We start from the raw sequence: 26,401 nt of genomic DNA, 5'->3' as shown, positions 1-26,401 counted from the left end.
ATCATTTTTATTCTGAGAAATAGACAGGGATAATTTTATGTTTCTGAATATTCATTGACCAGCTTTCTAACAAAGAGCGGTGTTGAAAACTTCAGACTTTATACCAACTCTGTACCATTTCCAGAATAATTATTTTTGCAAGTTCAGCTTAAGGAGCAAAGAGAAAATAAAGAGAGCTGCTTCTTGTCTCAGCAGCAGTCCTGTCCTGCACTTGTTTCTAGCTAATGTAAACTTCATCTTTTTTGACACACAGATTAGGTCCGATCGTGATAAAAGCCTTTCGCTACGGTACAGTGTGACTGGCCCAGGAGCTGACCAGCCTCCAACAGGCATCTTCATCATCAACCCCATCTCAGGACAGCTGTCTGTGACAAAGCCTTTAGACCGGGAGCAGATTGCTTCTTTTCATGTAAGAGTTTAATTTACCATAAATCAGATTATCAAATTGAAGACGAACATCTGCTTCAAACATGACTTGAGCAGCCAGCGTTTAGTTTTGTATGAGATATGATTTGAAGAGTTTGTAGCAGATTTATATTTATTGTACTTAATAAGGCTAACTCTTGCTATATTTAAGCAGCTTAAATACATTAACATATGTAAACAGTGATTAAATGTATTTAGATAAAGTAATTTTAAGATATTGAAATATGGATACTGTGGCTTGTATTTCAAGTACAGGCCATTGATCACAGTCTACACTGAATTGTATACTTTCCAGAAGTTTATTTTTAATTCAACAACTTAAATTAGGATGTAACTGCTATTAGAATTGCAGCAGCTGTGATTTGAGAAATTAATGGGAAGAATAACGTACCAATTTTTATTTTAGGGGAAAATCTAAGCATTTTAATAGAATTGTAAATTAGGTCTGTCAGCTTATGAAAATGATATTCTTTGCTCTAAAGAAATTGACAAAGTAGACCACAGATTCCAGTATTAGTGGAAAAGGAAAGTTTCAAGGAAGAGGGAGAGCAGACTGTGACCTGAAGTTCTCTGTGCTTTTGGGAAACGATGCTGAAATCGTTACAGAAGTCGCCCAGCTCCTGGAGAGAGTTTTCCAACATGTTGTGGATTAAAACACTCCTTGCCTTGTGCTCTGGGGAGCCCCTTGAGTGCTTCTTCCAAACAGAGGACACAGCAGGAGGCGTCTGGGGGGGGAGGCGTGGGTGAAAGGCTCTCTCAAACAACAGCTCCAGCATCCGTAAGATTTTAACTGAGCATTTGACATTGGCAATTCAAGATTTACTGACTTGGGAATTTACATTTATATGAGTCATTTCCAGAGCAGTGAGTTAATAATGCCATCTTGCTGCTTTCTAGTAGTTTTGTAGCCGTAAGATATGTGTGTGTGTATGTATGTAAGGGGCATCAGCAGGACTGCTGTAGAAGGTTGCTCTTTTCCCTAACAATGGCCACCCTCTGGTCTAAAAACAAAGATTTACATTTAAATCTGCGTATTTTTAGAGAATGTTTCCTAGTAGTCATTATTAAAACCGGAATTCTATATGACAGTAGGGACTAAAAGTAATCAAAATTACATGATCTAAAATAATTTTCATCATACCAGAGAAGGAAGTCTGCAACTTGGAATAGTTTGGAAGTCTGAACGTCAGTTCGATAAGCAACTTGAAAACTTAAAAGGTCAATATGAGGGAGCAATGGCAGTAACAAAATATACACTGAGCTAAAAATGTCTGGCCTGAAACTTCTGTCACTATTATTATATCTATTTGCACCTATACGTTGTGCAAATTCTAATACTTTTAATTATTTTTGCAGCTGAGAGCACACGCAGTGGATGTAAATGGAAACCAGGTGGAAAATCCTATTGACATTGTTATTAATGTCATTGACATGAATGACAATAGACCTGAATTCTTACACCAGGTTTGGAATGGGACAGTCCCTGAGGGATCAAAGCCAGGTAAAATATGGGCTAAGTATCACATTTACGGTATCATTTTGAAGGTGTGATGAAGGGGGTGCCTTCAGACCTTGTGTAATACTTTGAAAAGTATCTTTAGTGTGATGAGCAAAATCTCAGATACTGTCTTCTTACTACACCCTATTTTAAATGCACTTTTTAGCATGTTAGGATTCATTTCCAAAACGTAGAATTGCTATGTACATGAACTAAAACCAGGGAAGGCTTTAAAAATATGATTTCTGGTTCATGTTTTTGGAAATCCTAATTATAACATCACAGTTCTTACATTTATTTTTGTGATAGACATTGATGTTCATTTAGTTGACAGGTCAGGGTATAAGAGACTTCCGAAATGTCACCAGATCCAGTTCTAGTTTTGATTCCCAGAGGCTTTGCAAATACTGGGATTTGAAATCAGTGTCATTTGAATTCTCGAGAAAACCTAAGTGTTGTTCAGATCTCATTAAAATTCTAATCAGCTCAGACTAAAGTTTGCACTATGGCTGAAACCACTTTCTTAATTTGTCAGAAGTGCAAAATGAAAGGTTAGCACCAGAAATGTGTTTTCTAACTTTACAATGTTTACTTGGCATTTGAGATACATCTCAAAGACTTTTGAAAAAGTATTATTTATACTGATTTTCAGTCACTATCAGTATGTCCACCAATTCTGAACAATAAGTATATTTCCTTTGGCCCAATTAATAACATAAGTATCTAAACATGAGATGTTCTCCTGTTACAGAAATGTTATTTGTGGCAGAACTGTAGGATTTCATTGTTTATGTAGCGTCTTCAGTTATAAGCAAATCTAGTATTTTATAAACATAAGATTATTTTTATCTCCTCTTATGTATTTTAATTACTCTGTTGGTGAGTCTTGAGTTTAGCCAGTTTGTTTTAAGTAAAGAAGGAATGTGCAGATTTTACCAAAAGAAATACATGCTTTGACCACTGCTTGTAAAGTGATCTTGTATAATCTGAGTGTAAACTGTTTATATAACATCAATTATTTATCCTGCTGCTAGGAACCTACGTGATGACTGTTACTGCCATCGATGCTGATGATCCCAACGCACAGAATGGGATGCTGAGATACAGAATTTTGTCACAGGCCCCGAGCAGCCCCTCTCCAAACATGTTTACAATCAACAATGAAACTGGTGACATTATCACTGTAGCAGCTGGGCTTGACAGAGAGGTACGGCAGGTCTTAATCCCGTGGTCTGGGTTGCACTTAATATTGAAAAGATGTGTGACTCAGGGATCTGGGTGGATGAGAGGCTGGGCGTGAGCTGACAATGTGCACTTGCAGGCAATCAGTACAGGGCTGCATCAGAAGCAGCATGGCCAGCAGGTCAAGGGAGGTGATTCTCCTCCTCTGTTCTGACCTGGAGTGCTGCATCCAGGTCTGGGGTTCTCGGCACAGGAAGGACATGGACCTGTCTGGAGCGAGTCCAGAGGAGGGATGTGAAGATCATCAGAAGGTTGGAGCACCTCTCCTATGAAGACAGGCTGAGAGAGAGCTGGGACTGTTTAGCCTGGAGAAGAGAAGGCTCTGGGGAGACCTTATTGCTGCCTTCCAGTACCTAAATATGGGGCCCGCAGAAAAGCCTGGAGAGGGGTTTTTAATAAGGGCATATCAAGGTAGACAAGGGGAAATGACTATAAACTGAAAGCAGGTGCATTTAGATCAGATAAAAGGCAGAAAGTCTTTACTGTGAAGGGTGGTAAGACACTGGAACAGCTTGCCTAGAGAAGTTCTGGATGCCCAATCCCTGGAAGTGTTCAAGGCCGGGTTGGATGGGGCTCTGAGCCACCTGGTATAGTTGGAGGTGTCCCTGCCCAGGACTGGGGGTCTGGAACTAGATGATCTTTAAGGTTACTTCTAGTCCAAGCAATTTTATGATGCTGTGAAATATTTCTCCCCCTCCTCAGTCTTAACTTACTCCCTTTCTTCACCCTGTTGACACTGGTCATTGTCCTAGTCCCAGTGTACAAAAACTCGGAGGAGAGAAAATTATGTTAGGGATGAAGATTGGACCTATATATTCCATACATGTCGTTACTCTTGGCTATGTGGGGTCATGGAAAGGATCTTGTCCCATAAGCCTGTTTGCTGTTAAGAAACAGGTACACACTAAAGCAGAGTAATGCAATAATAATAATAATAATAATAATAATAATAATAATGAAAATAAATCATCTGTCAGTAATTCATTGCTACATGCTGGGCAAGGCCCGTTCTGTCTAGACAGTTCTTCACTGTGCCCACCACTGGAGAAGGAGGGTGCCAGATCCTCTGCTCTGATTCACCCATCTGTGAGGTTGGGAATAAAAATATTTCCCTCCCAAATCCAAATCTGTCACACTAACTGTGCTTTTAAACCACTTGAAAACTTCACAAGAGATAAGCATTATTTTATAAACAAGCTGTAAAATCCAAACAAATCTCTTTTGAACACATCTTGTTTCAACTTCTGTTTTACTAACCTCATTTTACTTCATTAAATCCAAAGTACTGGATTTGCTCTTCATCTTTTAGCTGCTTGTTTATAGTTATTTAAAATGGAGAATAAAAATGCTTTCTGAAGTTCTGGGTTTGCTATTAATATTCTGATGCATTTCAGTTTGAAAGGGGCAATCAGAAGATTTGAAAAGCTAAACAGACTTAGATATTGCAATTAATTTTTTGAGGTTTTATTAACATTCATTCTATTCAAGTTGGTTTTGAAGAGAAGGGATTTGAGCAAAGGAAAACCCTGAACTTTACAGTATTGCCCTATTAAATTAAAAGAATGATGGGCAGCTTTGCCCTTGTTTTTAAAATCCCTTGGTCATCTTTGACAGATGAACTTTCAGAAGGACATAGCGATAATTCTTGAGGTTTTATCACTTGGTGACTAGCTGTACTAGAGGGATTTAACTCAGAAGAAACCAGCTGCCTGTGGAGCTTAGACCCTCAAATTAACAGTTGGAAAAACCTTGTCATTCACCATCAGTTTTCCTGATGGATCACTCTGCTGATACCCAAATGCATATATATAAACATTTCTTGAACATGTTGGATATTAATGATTAACATTAAATGACTCAAATATTAAATTAGACTAATATGAAATAAAATGGTTTCCTTCCCAAGCCATTGCTTTGCTTCCTCCATTTCCTGAATCATTTTGTGGAAGTCAATTAAATTAAAATGACCAGGAGTCTAGAAAGCAAAAGCTGAATTGTCTTGTGACAGTGGGCAGGGGAGTGCCTTGTTCTCCATGTACCCCAGCTGGTCTGCCCACTTCTGCCTTTCCACTCTTTTCTGTAAGTCTTGTGTCTCTTTATAAAGCTCTAATTAAAGTCATAAAGTACTAGAGAGAACTTTAAATTCTTAAATAATGTGACACATTATGGGAACATAAGTGTTGTAGGCATTAGGGAAAAGAAAAAAAAGTTCCTCTGATAGCATTCCTCATCTGCTGGTATTTTAGATTAGCATGCACAATGCGTTATCTGTGCTAACATGCACAGGAGGAGATTTGCTTAGGTAAGGAAACTCAGCTTAAGGCAGAAGAAATCTTTCATTTGTTATCTCAAAAGATGCTGTTTCATGAGATCCAGCTGCTCTTATTTCTTCCATTATTGCTGTGGAATTCACTTCAGCATTAAAACATCTGCATTGCTGCTGGAGGTGCTGAAGAAGTCAGGCAGGGTACTTAAATTTACACACTGACATTCCTGCCTCACGTGAGGTTAATTCAGTGAAGTGCTCTTTATTTGGCCTGTGTTGAAGTGGAAAGATGTGAACTGGTGAGGTCTGTGTTCTTTCTTGAAGCTGCCAGCTCGTTTTTGGATGTGTTGCTGCTAAGTCTCTGTGCAGGCTGCTGACACATGCTCCACAGCTTATTCCTGGCTGCATCTCAAACCATAGTGAAAAGAGGAGACCCACCTCCCCCAATTTCCCCATGCTTGGAAAGTTGTGTGCTTCTTGATTTCTGAAATTTCACTCTCAGCAGTTGATCTGCTTTATGTGAGTGCTGGGAAGGGGGGAAAAAAAACAAGGAACCAGACAAAACTACTGATACGCTGTCTTTTGGGGCACTTTCTGGGGAAGCTTCTAGTGTGCTGGTTCTGTTGGAATTAGACGATTGTAAGGAAGCTGAGTCCCTGTGTAATAATAATGGAGTTTTCCTTAATGAAATTTGCTTCTTGGGATCAATGTGTTAAGACTGAGATGAATCAGAAGCACCTGCTGTTTCAATAACATAGAATCATATGGCAGCGAGATTTGCTTCAATACTGCTTTAGATTTTATTGCTTCACAGTAAGTAAAGTATGATTTTTTCCTGGATGAAAGTGGTAAAAGTATTTCTTTGATTCCCTCATGGCTGCTTCTCTTGTTGGTGTCATGAAGGAAACCTTTAGCATGTTTAAAGCCTTTTGAAGGCCAGTTTGCAAGTATATTTTCCAAGTCAGAATTCATATATATATTTGTGCATTATTAAACATATATACTGCATTTCTGTAGACTTAATACTAATCTTGCTTTTCTGAAGAATTGTGGGATGCATATATAGCAATACACATTTGGGGTGTCTTGTAATGGTTTCTGTTTGAAAGAGGGCATGAGCATAAATCATTATCTTCAGTGGGAGATAAAGATCCATACAGCTTATTTTAAAAACTTTCTATTCAGTGACTCATATTTGTTGCTTGGAAATGTGCAAACCGTTAAACGTCTCATGTCTGTCGTACTGTCTGGCCAAAATTTGAAAGAAAGCTAAATACTATCCGTGGAAGTGTCCTTGCTTATTTTTTGTATCAGTACTTGTAATTCCTTTTTGTAAATGGTGTGATTCTTGGGCTGTCCTGCTTAGGGTCAGGAGTTGGACTCTCTGATCCTGATGGGTCTGTTCCAACTCAGTATGTTTCATGGTTCTGTAAATTGTTTCCATGAGAAGTAATCTGTCATATACCCCACTCTACAGACAGTGTAAGAAAATAATGTACCAAGTGGAAAAAAAACCCCAAAACATAAAGATAGGCTTTTCTTGAAATATTTTTATTTTGCCAAAAGGTTTTTGCCAGTGCTAGTAAACCATTTGTGAAAGTGCCATTTCAAAGCAATAGCAGCTCCTTATGTTTGTGTCCTTTCTTTTGGGAAGAACTGAATGGTAGCACCTCTCTGCAAGGAAGGATGATGAACTGGTAAATGAAGGAGCATGCACAATATTTGAGTGCAGTGAGTTAAAATAAACTTTTCAGCAACTCTATACAGAAAACATCTTTATGATTTTCCTTTTTTTTTTTTTAATAGAACCTTGTCAGTGTCATTTTAAACAGCTCACCAGGCTGAGGTCAGGTCTCTGCCAGGCGTTTCTGGTGCTTAGGGACCCTGGCCCCGCTCCATCTGTGAGGGGGGAGTGAGTGCCCAGCTCAAGGGCTGTTAGCAGTGGTGGGGGGAGAGGGGACCCACGGGCGCTGTGCTCAACCAGGGTGTTTAACATTTATGGAAATAGCCCGTTTGGTGCTTCCCTCCCCCTTTCTCCCAGTGCCCTTACTCATCTCTGTTGGCCTCGACATCTTTGGTTTCCATAGAGATCACAAGAAATTGCAGCAGCAGTTTTATACTCGGGCTTGGCTGAAACAAAACCTTGGCAGTTGTGGCCGTTTGGCCGAGAAGCCTACCTTGGCTCAGTGCTCTCAAATGCTTTTGAGGACTTTCCCTGTTTTAGTATAAACTGCACTCTGGTTCTCTTTTTGCCATTTGAAAAGCATTGTTAAACCTGTGATCATGCATTAACTGTCTAAAGGGGGTTGATTTATTAGAGTAGGAAGCAGTCAGCCTGTCCTTACCTTGATGGTCTTTGAAGAAAGTCAAATGGTGGTTCAGTATAAGCAACCTGCTGCTGTATTTCCGTGGCACAAACTTTGCTCCTGTCATTTTGGGTGATGCTAACTAGAATAAACGGTGTGATAGGTTCCATTGCTTAGCAGAATGCAATTTTGGGAACACCTGCTGTCCTATGGTAATGTTAGTTTTGTCTAAAACTTATGTTGTCATTTTGTGTTTTAGAAAGTACAACAATATACATTAATAATTCAAGCTACGGACATGGAAGGAAACCCAACATATGGTCTTTCGAACACAGCAACTGCTGTCATCGCTGTGACAGATGTCAATGACAATCCTCCAGAGTTCACTGCCATGACTGTAAGTACAGCATAGAAGTTACTGAAGGATGTGCATATTTATAACCATTCTCTGTTTTTCTCATTATATTCACAGACAGTAAATATTTATTACTTATTAAATACTGTACTGGCAGGCAGAATTAAAATACATGCAGAATATATATCCCTTACATACAGTGTTCTGCTTTTGGCCAAAAGGCAAAAGCTGACAAGGGAATCAAGCCATTGGTTCTCTGGGTGGCCTCAGGTAAACTTCATTAGACAAATTGTCAGAATTCCAGAGAAGAGAGGCGGGCTTTGATGAATGCTCAGCATGGTGTGGCTCTTGCATGCTTCTCCAGACGAGGTGAAGTGTTTGTGTGGTTTTTGCAGTTCTACGGGGAAGTCCCGGAGAACAGGGTGGATGTGATTGTAGCGAACCTGACGGTAACAGATAAAGACCAACCCCACACGCCGGCATGGAATGCCATGTACCGAATGACCGGAGGAGACCCGACGGGCCGCTTCACCATCCTGACTGATCCCAACAGCAACGATGGGCTGGTGACTGTCGTGAAGGTGAGGCATGTTTGGGTTCCATACAGTTCAGCAGAGATGGAAGAAGTGGGAGAACACTGCATGGGGGGATATGTGAATTCCTGAGGCCATCATGAATTCTGGAATTTAGCAATCTGTCTCTTCTTCTGTTACCTTCTTATGCTATCAATAGTATTCCATCTGATCGGTTTTTAAAAATCAGGCGAGGTTGTTGAAAATTAAAAATCGTGAAGCTTTATATTTGCCAAAAGATAGAAATTGCTCTGTGAAAAAGTGTCTGCTTAGTATTTTTTGCCAGTCTGAAGGAACAACTTCTCCTCAATTAGTAGTCATGCATGTTGTCTGCACATTTTATGTCAAGATGTTCCATTAAGGAACAGATATAGGCAGTCAAAGCACAATCAGAGAGGAAAAAATGATGGGTGGGAGGGTACTTCCACAAGAGATGTTTAAAGACTGGCTATTTTTAAAACCTCGTTTAAATACCTTTTATGGAATAACCTGTCTATCTTCATTCTCTAACCAACACAGCTCTGTGTTGAGGGATGACTTACTGCAAGTGATAATAACAACGTGGTTCTATAATTAAACCTGCCAGGCAGTAGCCACCTTTGCTCATGACCCTCTGATAAGTGTCTCTTCTCTGAGTTGGCCTGCTCTGGTTTTGGCTGATGCATTTCAAAGTCAAACATGTGATGCCAGTATTCCCATTTGGAAATTAAAAAATTCATTTTCAGTTTTACTCTTTTTTTCTTTTTTTCTTTGTTTTGTTTCGGTTTGTTTGATTTTAATCCTTCCAGTATCTAGGTGACAGAAAGATACAACCCACCTATGGCATTAATGGTAATTCACATTGGGTTTTTTTAAGAACTGTCTCTGGTTTATAACTGCTCTTCCCCAGAGGTGCCAATTGTTATATTGCAGTCTTCCAGGAAGAATTATGTGAATGTCTGTGCTTTTTAGCACTCCTTTAAGTGCCCAGACATGGGAAAAGTTGGAAACATGCCTACAGTTTTTATTGGCAGTGCAATGAGTTGATCTGTCAACCTGTAATGAAGATTAGATTGCTTCTTGTCACTTACTTCATACTGTCACGTGCCAAATGCCCCTGTAAGGTACAAGGTTTCTTCAGTCTGGGATCTGTGTGAATAGTACAGTGCATAGTGCAAAGGCAAATCCTGTCTCCAGGAATTCCTCAACCCTATGCAGCACGACAGAGGAACTCTAGACTCAAACTGTTTTTACTTTTTCTTAAATTGGACTTCTGGCTCAGTGAGGAAATCTCCAAACTGAATGTTGTCTGCACTGGGAAGATGGGAGCTATAGGTATACCAGAAATGAGGTTGGCTGGGATTACCAAGAGTATTTCTAGTAAGGTGTTAAGGGCATGAGAATCTCTAATCTACGGGAATAGCTGTGGTCATGAACTTGTTTGAAGGAAACTTTATTCCTCGTAACAGAAAGAGGCAGCTTTCCTCTCCCCAGGACAGAGCATCAGGAGGCACATGTGAGTGCCTGTCACAAAGCTAGGAGCTTCTTCATCATTTTGTGATTCCACTATTTGTTTCCTCATTTGTCTCTAATGGCAGTACCAGAGCAAGTTAAATCTAGGAATGACAAGGTTTCTAGCTCTTCTGACTTCAAAACTGCTGCTGCTATGCAAAACCCCAGCCCACGGGCTCATGTTGAGGTGATGATACTGTGTTCTCTTCAGACTCCATGCTCATTTTTGAGAAAAGCAGTACAAGTAATCTTCAAAAATATGCTTTAAAATGTTACTGTGTGTCCGTTGCTGCTGTGAATAAATGTTAACACTTCCCACTCTTTGCTCTTCCCAGCCTATTGACTTCGAGACCAACAGGATGTTTGTGCTTACCGTAGCTGCGGAAAATCAAGTGCCTTTGGCTAAGGGGATCCAGCATCCTCCTCAGTCAACAGCAACCGTGTCCATTACGGTCATTGATGTGAATGAGAGCCCATACTTTGTTCCAAACCCCAAGCTCGTGCGTCAGGAAGAAGGGCTTCTTGCTGGTAGCATGTTGACAACTTTCACTGCTCAGGACCCCGATCGTTACATGCAGCAAACGTCTCTAAGGTCTGTATAAACATTTTGCTATGTCTGTGTTATGGAATGGGTGGGGAGCAAAGAGATGACATGTGGAATGACGGCATTTACTGTAGCACACAGCTATCCCAACACATCCTCTGTTTTTTGTGCAGCTCTCTCCAAAGGGATTTTTGGCTGTAGAGAGGGTGAACTGACCAGTATTCATGGCTGTGTAATTTTCTCATCCTAAGTCCTGTTTCATCAAGGTAGAAGGCAGTTATGCATCTGTTGTAAAGTATATGTTCCATCCCAGCAAATTCAGTCGGAGCAGACACGTGCTTCTGTGAACTAAGATCATTTGCAATTTAAATTCACCAGTAATTTTCACATGGCAGCAAAATCAGATTGTTGATGAAATCTGAAGGGTTCTCTTTTAATTTTTTCTCCAGCAGTTCAAAGTAGTCCTGTTGTCTATCTGTGAACTCTTGTACTGATAGCTATGATCATAATTTGATCATAATTTTTCTTATGTCTGAAACTTTGCTACATGAACATGCCTTGTATAAGTCACGGTCATTATCTGCAAAGCTAAGATGTTGACTGGCCATGGGTCAGGACCCACCTTATCCCGCATTTTTTTTTCTTTAGCTCATGTAGAAGAAACTCCAGAACTTAGGTTCTGTCTTTCCTTCCAAAATCAAGATCATTGCAATTTTATTTTCTCTTGATTCTTGGTTAGCTGTTCGTGATATTTTGCTCATTTCTGAACATAACCATTGTAGAAATGACAGCATGAGGATTTCAGTGCTAAGATAGCTTGCACTTGATTAATGTCAAAGGGAAAATTTATCAGATAGAAGAATGGTTTTGAAAGACACTTCTCTTTCAAATTAAGATGAGAAGCATGCAGTAAAGCCAGAGTCTCTGAAAGTGAAGTGATACTGAAGTGCTAGAACAATGTGAGTTAGTGCAACTGTAACACTATCCATTTTTTGCCTCTCCTGCTCGCAGCACTCTGACAAGATGAACATTAGTATGAACAGCTCTGTAGGTGTAGAAAAACCAAGAAGGATCCTGACTGAATATTTTAATTTAGTCTGAGTATTAATGTTGTATAGTCTATGGTAATTGCATGATTCCCTCCAATTATGTGATAACTTACACGGCAAGGCACTTCACGAATTGAAATGCAGGACTGGTTTTAATACATATTTCCAAGAATTTTAGTGACAGGGCTTGATAAATGGAAATTTTTAAAATGCTGTCTTCAAATTCCAAAAATGTGTTCAGAATACAAATTAAAATACTAATACTGCCTTTGTTGTCAATATTTATGTTGGTGGATAAATAACACAACTTACTATTAAATACACAGGTACTCAAAACTTTCTGATCCTGCAAACTGGCTGAAAATTGACCCTGTTAATGGACAAATAACTACTACAGCTGTTTTGGACAGAGAGTCAATATATGTGCAAAACAATATGTATAATGCAACGTTTCTTGCTTCAGATAATGGTATGTATCAACATTGTATATTTTTTTCAAAAAGCTTTCTTCTTTGTGGTTGAATGGCACTCAGTTTTACTGGGGCAGAAAACAGGATATGCTTAGAATACATCCCGTTGGAAATCTGTGTTATTATCAGACTGTGTCTGATTTCCCAGCTACTTGGTAAATGGCTGAAAAATAGTTCTCTGAGTTTGTAGAAAAACACTGGCTTGGTGACATTAGTTGAGTTGACAGAAAATTGAAAAAAAACCTGCATGGGAGTGTGGTAGGTTGAGTGAATGCACAGCGTGAGTGTGCTTTATGGGGAGTGGTGTGTTGGTGGAGGGGCTTTGTATTTTCCCACATTCAGGCTGCAGCAGTGCAGAGGGAAAAGTATCTCTTTGTTGTCAGTTTGTTAATGACAATTAACACTGCTCAGAAATGAGTCCTTTGGTTTCAGCTGGAGTGCTGTACTGTTGATAGCTGATAGCAGAAAGATGGACAGGTGCAGTTGGGAATATTCTCCCATTAGAAGGGAAAACTGGAACACTGGGGCTATTTGCAATGGAAAGAAGACATGGTAAAATTTTCTGAACTGGAAGCTTGATCAACTGCTTCTATACTTTGGCTCTGTTCTGGAGAAAAAACATAAATGGGAAGATTATGGGAGGTGGAATGAGAACCATTGCTAGTTATGCTGAAACATTCCGTGCCAAATCATCACATAAATGGGTGATTCCAACAAGGTTTATGGAAGCATCACACATTCGATAGGGATAGCAGGAATGTCTAGAAATAGCATGCTGAAAGTCAGTATTAGAAATAATTGAAATATCTCATTTATGGTGAAGGGTGATCTTAAGTCTTCAAAGTTAGAAAATAATTTGTCCAACTATCCCAATTTTGCACCTTCTTCTTTGAAGCCTTTGATGTGGACCATCTCTGGATAGTGACTATCTGTCTGGTCAGTGAAGTGGATGAGTCTCTGATCGGTGGATCTGCAGTTATTTGCTGAATTTTCCTGAGTAGGGCCATTTTTCCAAGAACAGACTACGTAAGAACTAGTGTGTTAGCAGCAGCAGTAACAGTGTTAGATTGGTTTTGTAAAGACAGAATCCCAAAACTGAGGTAAACATATAAAAGTGTTCATACAGCTTCATTTAAATAACTTTGCAACTGGAAACAGGCTTAATACTATTTCCTTTTCTTTAAGGAATACCCCCGATGAGTGGAACTGGCACACTTCAGATATACCTGCTGGACATCAATGATAATGCCCCCCAAGTGCACCCAAAAGAAGCCACAACTTGTGAAACACTGCAGCCTAATGCTATTAACATCACTGCTGTAGACCCTGACATAGATCCAAATGCAGGCCCGTTTGCCTTTGAGCTGCCTGACACACCTGCTAGTATTAAGAGGAATTGGACCATTGTTCGGATTAGTGGTAATTAACATTATGGAAATCTTAATAGTTTTAAAGAAACTTCTGCAAATGTTTTCTCTTTGGTATTGTTTCACAACATACGTGAATTTGGTTAATACAAGAAATCACCTTGGCGTAAGCTTCCCAGAGAACAAGAAATTTTAAGAAAGAAAAGATGTTCACAGCAGTCAGGAAGTCTGTTACCCTGAGCGGTTTGAGCACCAAGTTAACACAGAGCTCAAACATGAGCTATTTTTGCCAATGCTATTTTAAGCCCATGTGAGCAATACATTACTTTTTAACCAGCACCTTATTTTCACACACAGGCGATCACGCCCAGCTCTCCTTAAGAATCCGGTTCCTGGAGGCCGGTATCTACGACGTGCCCATAGTTATTACAGATTCTGGAAATCCACATGCATCCAGCACTTCCTTGCTGAAGGTGAAAGTTTGCCAGTGTGACTTAAACGGAGACTGCACTGATGTTGACCGGATTGTTGGTGCAGGGCTGGGCACTGGTGCCATCATTGCAATTCTGCTTTGTATCATCATCTTGCTCAGTGAGTAGATAGCTCTCTTAATTCTAACTCCTTTACTCTTGCAAGTACAGTATTACGCTTTAGTATCAGGTACCTTGACAAAGATGGGAGTTATTAAAGGCTCAGGTCCAGGAATTGTTCCTGCATGGTTTAGTGTTCTGAACAAGTATGAAAACTTCCCGGTAGTACAGGATTTGGATTCCGACAGAGTACAGCTAGCACCTGTTCGGCAGTCAAGCACTGCAGCAGGTTTGTCAAAGAGATTTTCCATTTATACGCATGGACACTTGGAATGATACGTCAGTGAGTGACCAGGTTGAAGATGTGATTAGTCCCCAGACATCTAATCTCTCTTGTGCTGCCAGTATTGTGTGAGTTGGTGCCACCCACAGCGGGTAACACTGCTTTTAAGGAGTGCTCTGATGTTACTACTGTTGTGCTTCAGATTAATGCAAGTAGGCTGTTGGAAAGTAATACATCACAGCCCTTCACATAGGGCCTGACAGGAAAGGCAGGTATGCAGGAACAACGGTGTTTAAGCATAAAGCTGTACTGGTATTCCACTTTGTGTCAAGTGCATTCAGTAAGGAAAATGACTAAAAATCATAAGTGTCTGTCCAGTAGTAAATTAGATGCTAGATCTCCTACACATTATACTTAAGTGATTGCCTAATCTGGTGGAACACAAGGAACCATTAGCCTGTTCATAGTACACTATGCACCAGTCTAGAACACAGAAAATTATGGAAACGAGTAATTAAAAAAAAAAAAATTGAGCCTGGCTAAGCACACAGTTCTGTACGAGGACACGGTACAATTGTTTTCATGATACAAGATATTTTTTAAATGCTAGGTATGAAACTAAAAGAACTTTATTGAAGGAGAGGTTTCTTTCTGAATCTAGTGATTTATGAAGCATAGTCTTCCTTAATTCTTTTCATGACAAGTGTATTTTGCAGATGTGGAATGGATTTGTTCCTTACAACCTTGAATATGTGATTGATTTCCAGACCAAATTGCCTATAGAGGTCTGAGTTTAAACATATCTTGCTTAAGCTGCCTTCTGTCAAGTTTTTCACTTTAAAAAAACCTGTACTTTATCAAGAACGGTCAAATCCCAACTTTACTGCTTCTTCGGTTTTTTTTTTCTTTTAAAATCTTGATGTCAAATTTCTACAATTTTCCATGGCTGTATTTCAGAATCAAGATGTGGTTTTGTCTCTTCCATTTTTGCATTACAGTTTTAGTTTTAATGTTTGTGGTATGGATGAAACGCCGTGATAAAGAGCGTCAGGCGAAGCAGCTCTTGATTGATCCTGAAGATGATGTGAGGGACAACATTCTGAAATACGATGAAGAAGGGGGTGGAGAGGAAGATCAGGTGAGGAAAGATTAATGAGTTTTATGTACAGATTTACACTTCTCACTTCACTTACCTATTTTGTTTACATTGAAACACTATGGTAGGTAGCTAATTTTTATATTAAATAGTGAAGGCAGTAAGTGAGGTTTTCAAAACTTTAAATAAAACACTGCTTTTTCATTTTGGTTTTTTTGCGGTTCCAGATATACCAATTGCTTGTCATTTGGATATGTAAAAACTGTATCTTGTCCTCTTGCAGTAAAAGCATTCTGACCAGATTCCAACTAAGGCTGTTATATTTAAATTAAAGTTTGCATCCACTCTCATTGCTGTCTGTAAACTTTCCTCACTCTTTGTCTGGGAAATTGTTGTACAGAAGCACAAGTGCAGGGTGCCTAATACCACCTAAACCAAGTATGACCCTTTCTTGGTGGTGGGTGAATGCCTTTTTAGATACGTAGTGAGGTTGGCTATTGATAGATTTGCCACCACTGGGATTTCAAGCTTGGAAAGCATTTAGGTTTCAAGTAGCTGTCAGGGCACATCTGTGTTTATTCAAATACCTTTCCAGGCAGGTGCCATATGCATTTACTCTCATGTCACCTCTGGTTGAACCACTGCTGATATGTCAGAGTACTAGGAGTGATGTGTATATGCTAAGAATAGCTTCTTTTTCCCTCTCTCTCTCCAAGTTAGTGGATTTTCAAGCAGTGTGATTTCCTTCCTTCAGAGGACATTTATTAAGTGCTTTATGAACATGACAAACAGCAGATTTATGCACATTATTAATAGTAGAAGTGTAGTAATTACAAAGAGAACAGTGCATATAATAGAGTCTAAGAAATTTTCCAGTTAAAAGCCTTGAAAAATTAAGTGCAATTCTTCCACACATCCCCAGTCCCAGTCATCTGGCACTTGAGTTATCTGAAAAGTGTCTCCCTTTACTGGTGCAGACTTTTATAGTTTCCTTCTGCTCGTTTGTTTGTTTGTCTGAAATTTGTGTTCCCCTTAGTAATTTCCATGCTTCCTGCATTTCCCCAAGTACTGTTCCTACTTCCTGGCTTTTCTGCATAATGTTCTTCTTAGGCAGTTTTCAAAGGAAACTTCAGTTTATGCAGTTTTGGAAAATTGCTTATGTTGTTAAATAAAGTGAAAACAACCCTTTGAGTCTATGCATGTATTCCAGTTGTTTGTACATAGTTTGACTACAAGAACTGCATCCTGTTTGTGCATCTGTTATTGTACAGAAAAGTTACAAGCTTAAAAGAAAATTAGGAAAACTCAGTCCTGTGAGAAGTAATTTTTCAGTTCACATATCCCCAGCTCTTGTTCATCCTGAATTCTCTGGAGGATCAGTTCAGCAATTTTCATGGAGCTTTGATTTTTAATTACTGTCCACACAACCCTCAGGACGGAGTGAGTTAGGTTCTCTGAGTATAGTCCATTGGGAAGTCATAGGTGAAGGTAGGGTAGCGCAGGCAGAGATTGCGCTGCAGATCAGAAACGTTCACCACTGTAACAGTGGACAATGAGAGTAAAACAGGACTGGTTCTGAAGTCTCTCCTCTGCCCATCTTGTGCTGTGCTCCACTCCAGTTGGCAGTGCTGCCTTTGCGAGAGGTGCAGTTGGGGTGGTGTGGCAGGAGGCAGCATCCTGCGAGTGCCACAGAGATCAGCGCGACGTAAACCGTCCGTAATCACAGCCTTTCACTGGCAGTGAATGAATGTGCTGCACGCAGTGAAAGGAAAACTGCCGACGGGTGGACTAGCAGTAAAAGAGTAAGAAATGTGAAATTAGGACCATTTCCTCTCACAGTGGGCGTAGAAGGCATCTAGACATAGATAATTTTAAGGGCTTTGCAAAAGATTGAGTGATTTTTAGTCACAAAACCCCTTCTTTCTTTGTTAAGACGCATGTTAAAGCCACTATTGCGATTTAGTTATCTCCACTGCCAGCCACTTGGTTCGGATATATGGGTCCCTTTTTTGATCCATTGACAGCAGGCCAGTCTCTGGGGGTCTGAAACACCCTTACACACTCCAAATGTAGAAAACATGTCAGGAAAAGAACAGCTCCTACAAAGTATAACAAGCTTTTATGATCACTTCTATAGTAGCTGGTTTTACACCAGCGCTAGGCAAAAAGGGGGTAGATTCTCCCATAGCTTCAAAGCTAGGAATTTGTTCCTATGCAGAATGGATGAAGAGAGAACACAAACTTTTCAGCTTATTTTTCTGTCTACAATGGATGATTGTAGATAAATTCTGTCTTGCTTTTCAGGGAGATTATTTTACATTATTTTGGTTTGACATTTTGTAAAATCTAAATTCTGCCTGTGCTTAACTAGATGATAATAATTCCTAGGTTTGTTTCTTTGTTCCTTCCTGGCCATCCTCACCTCCTGTGCCCAGGGGAAAGAGGGAGAATTATATTTCATTGGGGTTTATTTGGTTTTGCACACATTTTATGTGAGATTTAAGAACTTAGAATGCAAAGCTTTTCGAGTGTCCCAACAAGTCCTCTGCAAGCGGTAATCTCATTTTTGCAAACCACGGCTTAGCAAAATACTGCATAAGCAAAGATGTGTGCAGAGCATTGTGGGCAAAAGTTACTGGCTATAAAGATCTTTGCATTTTTGTCAATATTAATGAAAGTATTCAAGAGCCAAAGTGAGTGTTCTAAAAAGGTATGGGACTAACACCAAAAATGTATTTTCCGAATGAGGCCTCATAGGGTAAAACTGACGCTGTTTTATTAAAATCAAGAAAAATTGCTTTGTGTCAGTCTTGGATCCATAAGTCATCAGCAAATGACAGGAAAATGCTCTGTGTCAGTATTAACTTTCTTATGGTGCACCATCCCTAAAATCCTGAGGATTGATTGAACAAGCAGCTTCAGTAGAAGGCAGTACACAAGGTGACTCACACACAGAGCCATCCAGCCCAGGGTGCCTCTCATGTGGTGAAATAGAAGGGAATTTTAAAGCCTCATGTGTATCTCAGTGAAAACAATATTTTAAAAGCTTCAGACATTTTCATAATCGGTACCATTTAAAATTACTTCTATTTATAGCCAGCAAATTACTTCTTAAATTCGCGTGCTTCTGTAGAAGGACAACTTGAAGATTTACCCTGTGTGGCCTGATATTTCCCAGATATTTAGGTTATTTGAAGATACGACTCTTAGGGCTTGAAGCTAAGTGATAGAAGTTACATCTCTCTGTATCCTAAACCAAATTAAACTGGAGGTTTTTATCTTAAAATAATTTATTTATTTGAGAGGTTTAATTTATGTATTTTGAAGCTATATAGTTGGGTTTCTTAGCTGTCATGGCAGACCCAGAAACTCCTAAAGCATATTCAGCATGTTCCTTTCAAACTACATTCTATCAGAGTGATGTCTCCTGTAAGAAATTAGATGAGTTCAAATTCCATTTTGTTCCTCTGAGTAATACCAACTGCCAACAACAAGCTGGAATTCCTGTTTGCTTTTGTTGGTGTGTTTGTTTTTTTTCTCCTGTGCCAACAATTCCAAGGAGCTATGAGGTGAAATCTGTAATAAAAGAGCAGTTTAGTCCGTCATGAAGGTCTTCTGTTAATCCCATCTGAGGCCATCTTGGCCTGCTTTGTTCGCTCTGACAGACTGAATGCTTGTCAAGAAAATTGAGGATCTTGAATGATTCACAGTCATCTTCTAGTCTGGCATGATGTACACAGGGTCGTGTGATCTCCACAGAAGCTGAGAAAAATGCTATTAATTCTCTAAGGCAGAAATCTGTGGGTCATAACTGAAGTCAGCCTGATCACCACTGAAGAGCATTGTCAACATTGGAAATGATCTGGACTTTTTTCACCTAGAAAAAGCAGCCTGAAAAACAGGCTCCAGAAGGTGTACAGCACTCCTGACGTTCCAGGCAGAAACTCTTTCTCGGTTTTGTGAAAGATGACTGTACTAGCAGAAGTTGGGGATAAGGGAGAAATGAGAGAAAGCAGAGGTATTCCAGATAGAAAGCTTTGGATTCTGTTTACTATTTTCTACTTTTAATAATTTAGCTACCTGACTTAGAGGAGATGGGCCATGAAAGGGTTTGAGTCAGCATCATTCCATGGAAGTCAGTGGGACTGGTTTGGGGAGGGGAGAATTGTTGGATTTTTTGTGCTTAGTTTTTTTGTTTTTCTTTTGGGGTTGTTTGTTTTTTTTTTTTGTTAAACCTTGGTATTTTGTTTTGTTTTTCTTAAAATTATATCTAACTCTTAAACTAATGGGGCTAGGGGACAGTATAGTTCATTATATTCTGAAACAGGAGGTTCAAAACTGGTAGTGAGTGCCTCTCTTGATTATTAATGGACCACATGATCTGTAGCTTGTAGTTGTTTAGCAACTGGGGAGGTGTGAGGTGCAAATGATGGGTATTGTCTCCTGATGCAGTGTGCTCTGCACTTGTAACACCAGTCTCAGTCCCAGATACCAAAACCTGCTGCTGTGACTGAGTGTTGAAGCACTTAGCATGCGTGTGCAGCGTAGTTCACGCCCACAGCACATCACAACCCATAACCATCGCTAACTCGTTCTCATCGCGTATCTCGGGCCATTTGTGTGACTTAACATCGAGGCAGGGGGTGCTTGACTGGGATGTGAGCAGCATATGTCAGCCTGATAACTGTGATACATTTTTTTCATCTAATTGCTTCTGTACACATCTCATTGCACGAGATGATTCTCTCCTTTGAGTTCATTTCTGTAATGTTTTCTGTACTTTTTCAGTAGTACTTGCTCACGCAGGTGGTCCTGTTGAAGCAAGTTGCCTGAGCAAGTAGGTGGTATGCTTTTAAAGTATTGCAGATGAGCTGTTTTGAACATGTAGGGTAATCCATCCCTCAAATCTTTTCAGCACAAGAATTTCCAATGCAATGATTTTACTATTATTCAAAGTAGTTTTCTTCCTGAGGATTCTTCAAGGTCCTTCCTACATCACTGTTTTTCTTCCACATTAGTCAATACTTTTGTCATATTTTGTTGCATATTATGTAAAGAAAGAAAATAGTAGCATTTATTTTAATGGTGTTAATTGCATTAAAAGTAAAAGATGAATGGTTTATTGTTATATGTGCAGGATCTGAATTCCTAAACAGAAATTACTCCTTGATAGAAAGGGTAGCTGTGCTCCAGCATTTATGTATCACAGATAAAAGCAGATTAGGCAATCCTTCTGAATTTTTGTGTGTGGGTTTTGGGTTTTTTTTTTCCTTATTGTCATAACTTCCTGTATGCCCACATTTTGCATAACGTTAGCCTTCTGTGCTGCATCTTGTGACCTCTGTTGTAAACATGATAATGGTCCTTACTTACTCCATGAACTTTATAAATCCATGTGATTAGATTTTCTTTTTCACCACCCTGAGTCTTACTCAGATCATTTACTCTCACTTTTTAACCTTCATTTTGCATTGCATTAAGAATAGAACATATTTTATGTTCTGAAATTCCAAACATAATGAATGAAATAAAGGTTGCTAAGATATTCTCCATGAATATACAGTACTGTAATTAAAAGGTAGTTATTTCAGGGATTGTGTTTGCTTACTAAGACATTAGCTTCACTTTTTTGAATATGTGACTCATACAGTGCTCCTGTGGAAGAATTGCTGTCATTCCTTAGTGAATCTTTATCTCATGATATGAAAAGTAATGTTTTCGTAATTCCATTACAAAATTGTTTTATCATATCTAGAACCTCTGCCTGTTACTGTGTTTTATCTCCAGCTGGAGTTTAACTTTCACCTTTTTTATTATTAAAAAGATAAGCTAGCTTCTTCATTACCTTAAAAATTATTAACTGGTAGTACTCCAGATGCATCTATAATAAAAACAAATGGGAAAAGCAATATGTCAGAAAGTAATCTAAAAGCAAGTGACAAACAAAGAGCAACTGTTGGTGTAGGCATTTTAACTATCCTCCCACCTGCAGCCTACATCTAGTCAGTCCTCTGTCTTTGCTTGTTTTGAAGTCTCATTATTTCAGCAAATGTAAGTTTTAAGGTGGGTTGGAGCATTTTGCAGAACTCAGGCAATATGTAAGTGCAAATTCCTAATAGCTTTTTAGGGTGATACTGGTGGTTTGGGGGTAGAGTATTATACCTGGATTGTTTTTCACTTCCTTTTTCTTTGTTTTTAAAAGATCTCAGTGGGAACATACAGGAGTAAAATCCTTCTTTCCTTCCTTCCCCATCCCCTTTCTCTATTGGAGTAGACAGCAATTGTCTTTGGAACACAAATGCAAAGCAGAACACGTGTTTTATCCATAGATACTTCAAAGTCATAATTAGTTCTGTTCTCTTCAGAAAATAAAAAACCTGAGTTTATGCTAAGGCACCATCCTCTAAAACGGGCAGGTGAAATTCAAATTTCTGCTCCTGTTGCTTTATATGCACCTAAACCACTGCAGCTGATTGTGTTCAGTGAAAGACACAGGTCTCACCACCAAGTTAAGTCAAATTGCTCTGGTGACAAGTTGATTACTTCTTGTATGGGGATAGAGCTGAACTTTCATATTTCTTTGCAAAGGTTACATCCCTTGAAAGTGAGAAACAGGTATAGTGGTTTTGTTACATTGTTCATATGTCCAGTCCTACATTCATGCCTAGTCAAAGCTTTAGTTCTGTAGAAGGTAAAAACCCAAGTCATCCCTAGAAGTGTATCTCAGAGTCTCATGAACAGGTCAGGATACAAACTGAGAGCTCTGAGATAACAGAGAAGCCAGAGTCATAAATCATTATTGAACGTCAGTCACATTCCAGGCACCAGGCTGTGGTAGTGAAAAGCTCAATTCAGATGTAATATATTACAGTATTTTCTGAGTTTTCCCTTCTTGAAAAAAAGTCAGTCCTGTCCATGCACAGCATTTTATAGTCGTAGTACATTGTGGTTTCATTCTATTTGCAGTTCTGCTTTACACTGCTCCATTATACATTTATAGGAGGCAGATTCAATTGCGGTAAAAATTTTTGCTTTGTTAGGGTTTTTTATGAGAACTTAAGTAAATCTTCTACAGTAGAACAGCTAATCAGGATAAAAAAAATAAAAGATGTGCAAAAGTAGAAGTTTCTGAGAAACTCTTGATTCCTGGCCTATTCCCTCTTTCTTCTTTTTCTTTTTTTTTTTTTTTTTTTTTTTCCCAGGGATTGTAGGATCGGGTAACTGTCAGTCAGAAAGTGAAGTACTTTTTAAAAAATCTCTCCTGCTGTAACTGATGACTGCTGTAGGAGGGATTATTACTCAGGTGCTGTTCAGTGAATAGCTGCCTTGCCCAAGAGGAAGTTGTTTAAGGAAGAGATTTTTGCAGGCTGCATTATCTTGTTTCTGTGCTATTACTTGGGAGTATAAAATGGCCTTCTATTTTGGATGTTTCTTCTATTCAAGTTGAGATACTTGAACTGTGCTTTGAACTACTGTGTAGATGTTGTTAAAGAAGTGCTTTTGGGGGTTTTAGAGCCTCCTGCCTACACTTCTGGTAAGGTGGCTAATTTGTAGGGCTTGGCTAGCTGATTTTGACATTTAGCACTCCTCACTGGGATTGTGTGTTTCAGGAACATAAGGTTTGAACTAATAGAGGTTGAAGTCTTTGCTTAAAAAGAACTAAGTGAATAGCTAATAATGTCAATGTTATAATCAACTTGGAGGGGAGAGGGGGTTAGTGGGGGGGGGGGAGCAGTGAGATTGATTGATTGATTGATTGATTTCACAAGGTGCAACTTCTGATAAAATGCCCTTCTAGCACATTAAGCTTGTCATCTCTTTAACCACCATTTATTGAAAAGGTGGCTCTGTTGTCTCCAGTCATAACAGATCTCTTCATAAACAAGAGAGAAGACGAAGAATCATTCAACTATCAGACTAGTCCAAGTTTCTGGTTTCCAAAGGCCTGAGTTTTCCTAGGTGCAAAATGTGAGCAAACTAATATGTCTTAGCAATCTCACAGTAGAGAAAAACTAAGTAGATTCTCTCTTTTATCAACAATCTTAAGTTTGTCCAGAAGTTTGAGGAGGAAGAACTCGAACTAACCGTACTCTGTTTGGGTGTGCTCAAGTCCAGACTGAAGGAAGGGAATTTTTTTCTAGAATTGCTGGAATTGGGGCTAAACATTAAAAATAAATACCTCTGACAAAATTGGCAGCCATATGAATTAGATGCTCCCAGCTCTCGCTGAAGTACATTTCCAATGGAGGGGCAAGTCTTGCTCCTCAAGGAACTGCCAGTAGTCCCTAAGTCCCTTTTAATTATGAACAGGTTTTATGGGAAAAGACTGGAGCAAAACCAAAATGCTGTTGACTTGTGGTCCTGAAATTAAGAGTGAAAATGATGGCCCAGAATAGTGCTCAAAAGTTGGCTGTCCCAGCCTATCCCAGCATGTTCTCTTCTGTCTTTGGTGTGCCGGTTTTCCATTTAGCTGTCACTTCTACAATTAACTATCTTAACAAACTCCGCTTGAGGCTAACCTTTAAGTCCATTCTGGAGCTTTAGGTAATATGTGAAAAGCTTTTCCACTTTCCTGTCTGTGAAAGCAGCACTGATTGAAGAGATGGGACTTCAGCACCTCTAAACAGCTTATGACCTGGCATTTTAAAACATTTTTCCTTCTTTTACTTTGCAGTAATTGAGTAGAGTTGACTTCAGACAGAATGTTGAAACAGCTGGAGTCATTGCATGATGCTGTGTTTGCCTGGCACTCAGCCAGTTTGGGGAGGTGGTGGATGAGTTGGCCATACCCCACTGATGTGCAGTTAGTATGATATGAGGGGTTTGAGAGGCCAAGGTAATACGTACAATGGATCTTTTCCCGTCTGGACACTATTAGACCTGCAAGATAAATTTCCTCTGATAGAAGGCTGAATGACAGTGTCATAAATTACCCTAGAAAAGAAAACCAAATTGGGAGTCCATGCAAGGACACTTTCAGCACTGCTGTTAGCTCACAGATGGCCATCTTTGCTGTCTTTTTAGCTATTAGAGCCTGGATATGTCTCAAACTATTAAATACCTACAAAAGGATGCCCTTAGTTTTGGTCACAATAGACTGACAGACTTGATTTATATTTCTGTATGATCACTAACCAATAAAAGAATTGTGTACATTGTATGTGTGGGTGGGGAAAAAAAATGATAGAATTGAAATGAACAGAGAAGCTCTTCTGGTTTTAATACATTGTTGTTTAACCATACCAGTTTGAACTCCTCCACAATGAAATGCTTAGATTAAAAAAAAAAAAAATTATTATTCATTTCTCCCTGTTGGTGTTTTCCACCTTTATCTTTTGGGTGGGTATGAAAAGCACTCGTGTTACATATTTATAAATTCTAAAAAGTACATTTTTCTCTGTTTGACAGGATTTTTTGATAGCGTGTCTCTATTTTGATTTATTTTACGTAATAAAAAGGGAAAGGATAAAAAGTTCTGTTCTGTTTACTTTTCCCTGTATCATACTGCTTCCTGGAGATCACTTATTATTCTGTTTGGTACATGAAGTACCAAAGGGTAGGAGTTACAGTGCTGCCCCAAGGAACTTGTGATCTAATTAAAGCATATGAAGCTGCATTCTCAGATCTCAGTGGAGCTGTTCCACCTTTTTTGACTATATATTTGTGTACAGTCATCTGAGAACCCAAGTAACAAATCAGAAGGTGTAGTGGATTTGATAATCAGCTACATTTCTCCCCCAAACTACCATAACTGCTGTCAAAAAGAATTCTCCTCCTGTTGAAAAATCTCGGTTTGGGGTCACAGGAGGTCATATTCTCAAAAAGGATCTACATCCCGTGAGATAACAGCAGCAGTAAAAGCTTGCATTCCTTCCTTTAGGAGCCAGTAAGGAACTAATGAAAATCTGATAGTCTACACAGACAACTTCCAGCAAGTTGAGATTGTAAATAAGATTTTTACCAGAACAGCACTGTTGAAAAATGGCTATTTTTGATGGATAGAGTAGCTTATTTAGGATGCTTATAACTGCTTGGGTTATTTGTGGGGCAGGGTATCTGGCATACAGTAGAGTTGGCATGAGCCCCCCCATCTGCTGAGAGTTCTTGGATGGCTTTTTTGTAAGCTGTGAAGTCCAGTTCTTTGTTGCACATTCTCACCAACACCCTGTGTAAAGGCATCCTAGAGTGGGACTTTCTTCTAGATATGGCAACAGTGAGGGCAATGACAATGATGAAATGCATCACAGTGTGCAAAGAGAATTCAGGCATATCTGTGTTAAATGCAGAAACATTGATCTAATTAAATTCTTTACATACATGCATACTGCTTATTGGAACTCATACTGCTATGCTAACTTCATCAGTCTGCCAGAGTTTGAAACTGCAGCATCAAGTACTTAATGAACAGATTCATGAGTAATCTCTAGAAAGTGCTTAGAATTAAGGCCAAATCTGTGGAGCTTTGTACTTATGACATTTTCCCCCTTTGGCTTTCATATTATGGCAGCCACAGGAAATCTGCAAGGAGTCTTAAATTCATTCTTTGAAGGTATTAGAAAATACTGCAGAACACTGTGCTTGCCTTTTTCTCAGAATGTACGGTATTTATTTTCTTAGAAAAATAAGTGTTGGATTTGGCATCTTTGCTCTGTGCTGTAAATCATCATTACTAGGTAAAGTGTTTAGTCTCTTAATAGTACTACTCAAATCCCTGCTTCTCAAGGGAAAACTTATGAGAAGCTCTACAAATCTGATGGAATAGAATCAAAACAGGAGATTCAGGGAGTATAAATCAAATAACATCCTGTTGGTATGCAAATAACAATGTTATTGACTTATTCTCAGTAAGCATTACAATCCTGAAAGCAGGACTTCTGGTGAAATGATACTTTGCATTTTCCCTCTT

General features: G+C 39.2%; 1 protein-coding gene across 1 annotated transcript in view; it reads left to right on the top strand.

The window, feature by feature from the left end:
• The window catches only part of CDH2 (cadherin 2), a 116,974-nt gene that overhangs the window by 80,829 nt on the left and 9,744 nt on the right, over positions 1-26,401 (top strand). Inside the window, exons 5-14 of the mRNA XM_069004659.1 lie at positions 254-409; positions 1,783-1,927; positions 2,959-3,131; positions 7,998-8,135; positions 8,489-8,674; positions 10,492-10,748; positions 12,076-12,218; positions 13,405-13,638; positions 13,944-14,177; positions 15,398-15,537. Of these exons, the coding sequence (XP_068860760.1) occupies positions 254-409; positions 1,783-1,927; positions 2,959-3,131; positions 7,998-8,135; positions 8,489-8,674; positions 10,492-10,748; positions 12,076-12,218; positions 13,405-13,638; positions 13,944-14,177; positions 15,398-15,537 (1,806 nt within the window). The remainder of the gene's footprint in view (positions 1-253; positions 410-1,782; positions 1,928-2,958; positions 3,132-7,997; positions 8,136-8,488; positions 8,675-10,491; positions 10,749-12,075; positions 12,219-13,404; positions 13,639-13,943; positions 14,178-15,397; positions 15,538-26,401) is intronic.

The sequence above is a fragment of the Aphelocoma coerulescens genome, chromosome 2 (genome assembly GCF_041296385.1).
Source record: "Aphelocoma coerulescens isolate FSJ_1873_10779 chromosome 2, UR_Acoe_1.0, whole genome shotgun sequence".
Lineage (NCBI taxonomy): Eukaryota > Metazoa > Chordata > Aves > Passeriformes > Corvidae > Aphelocoma > Aphelocoma coerulescens.
This window is presented reverse-complemented; position numbering and strand designations above follow the sequence as displayed.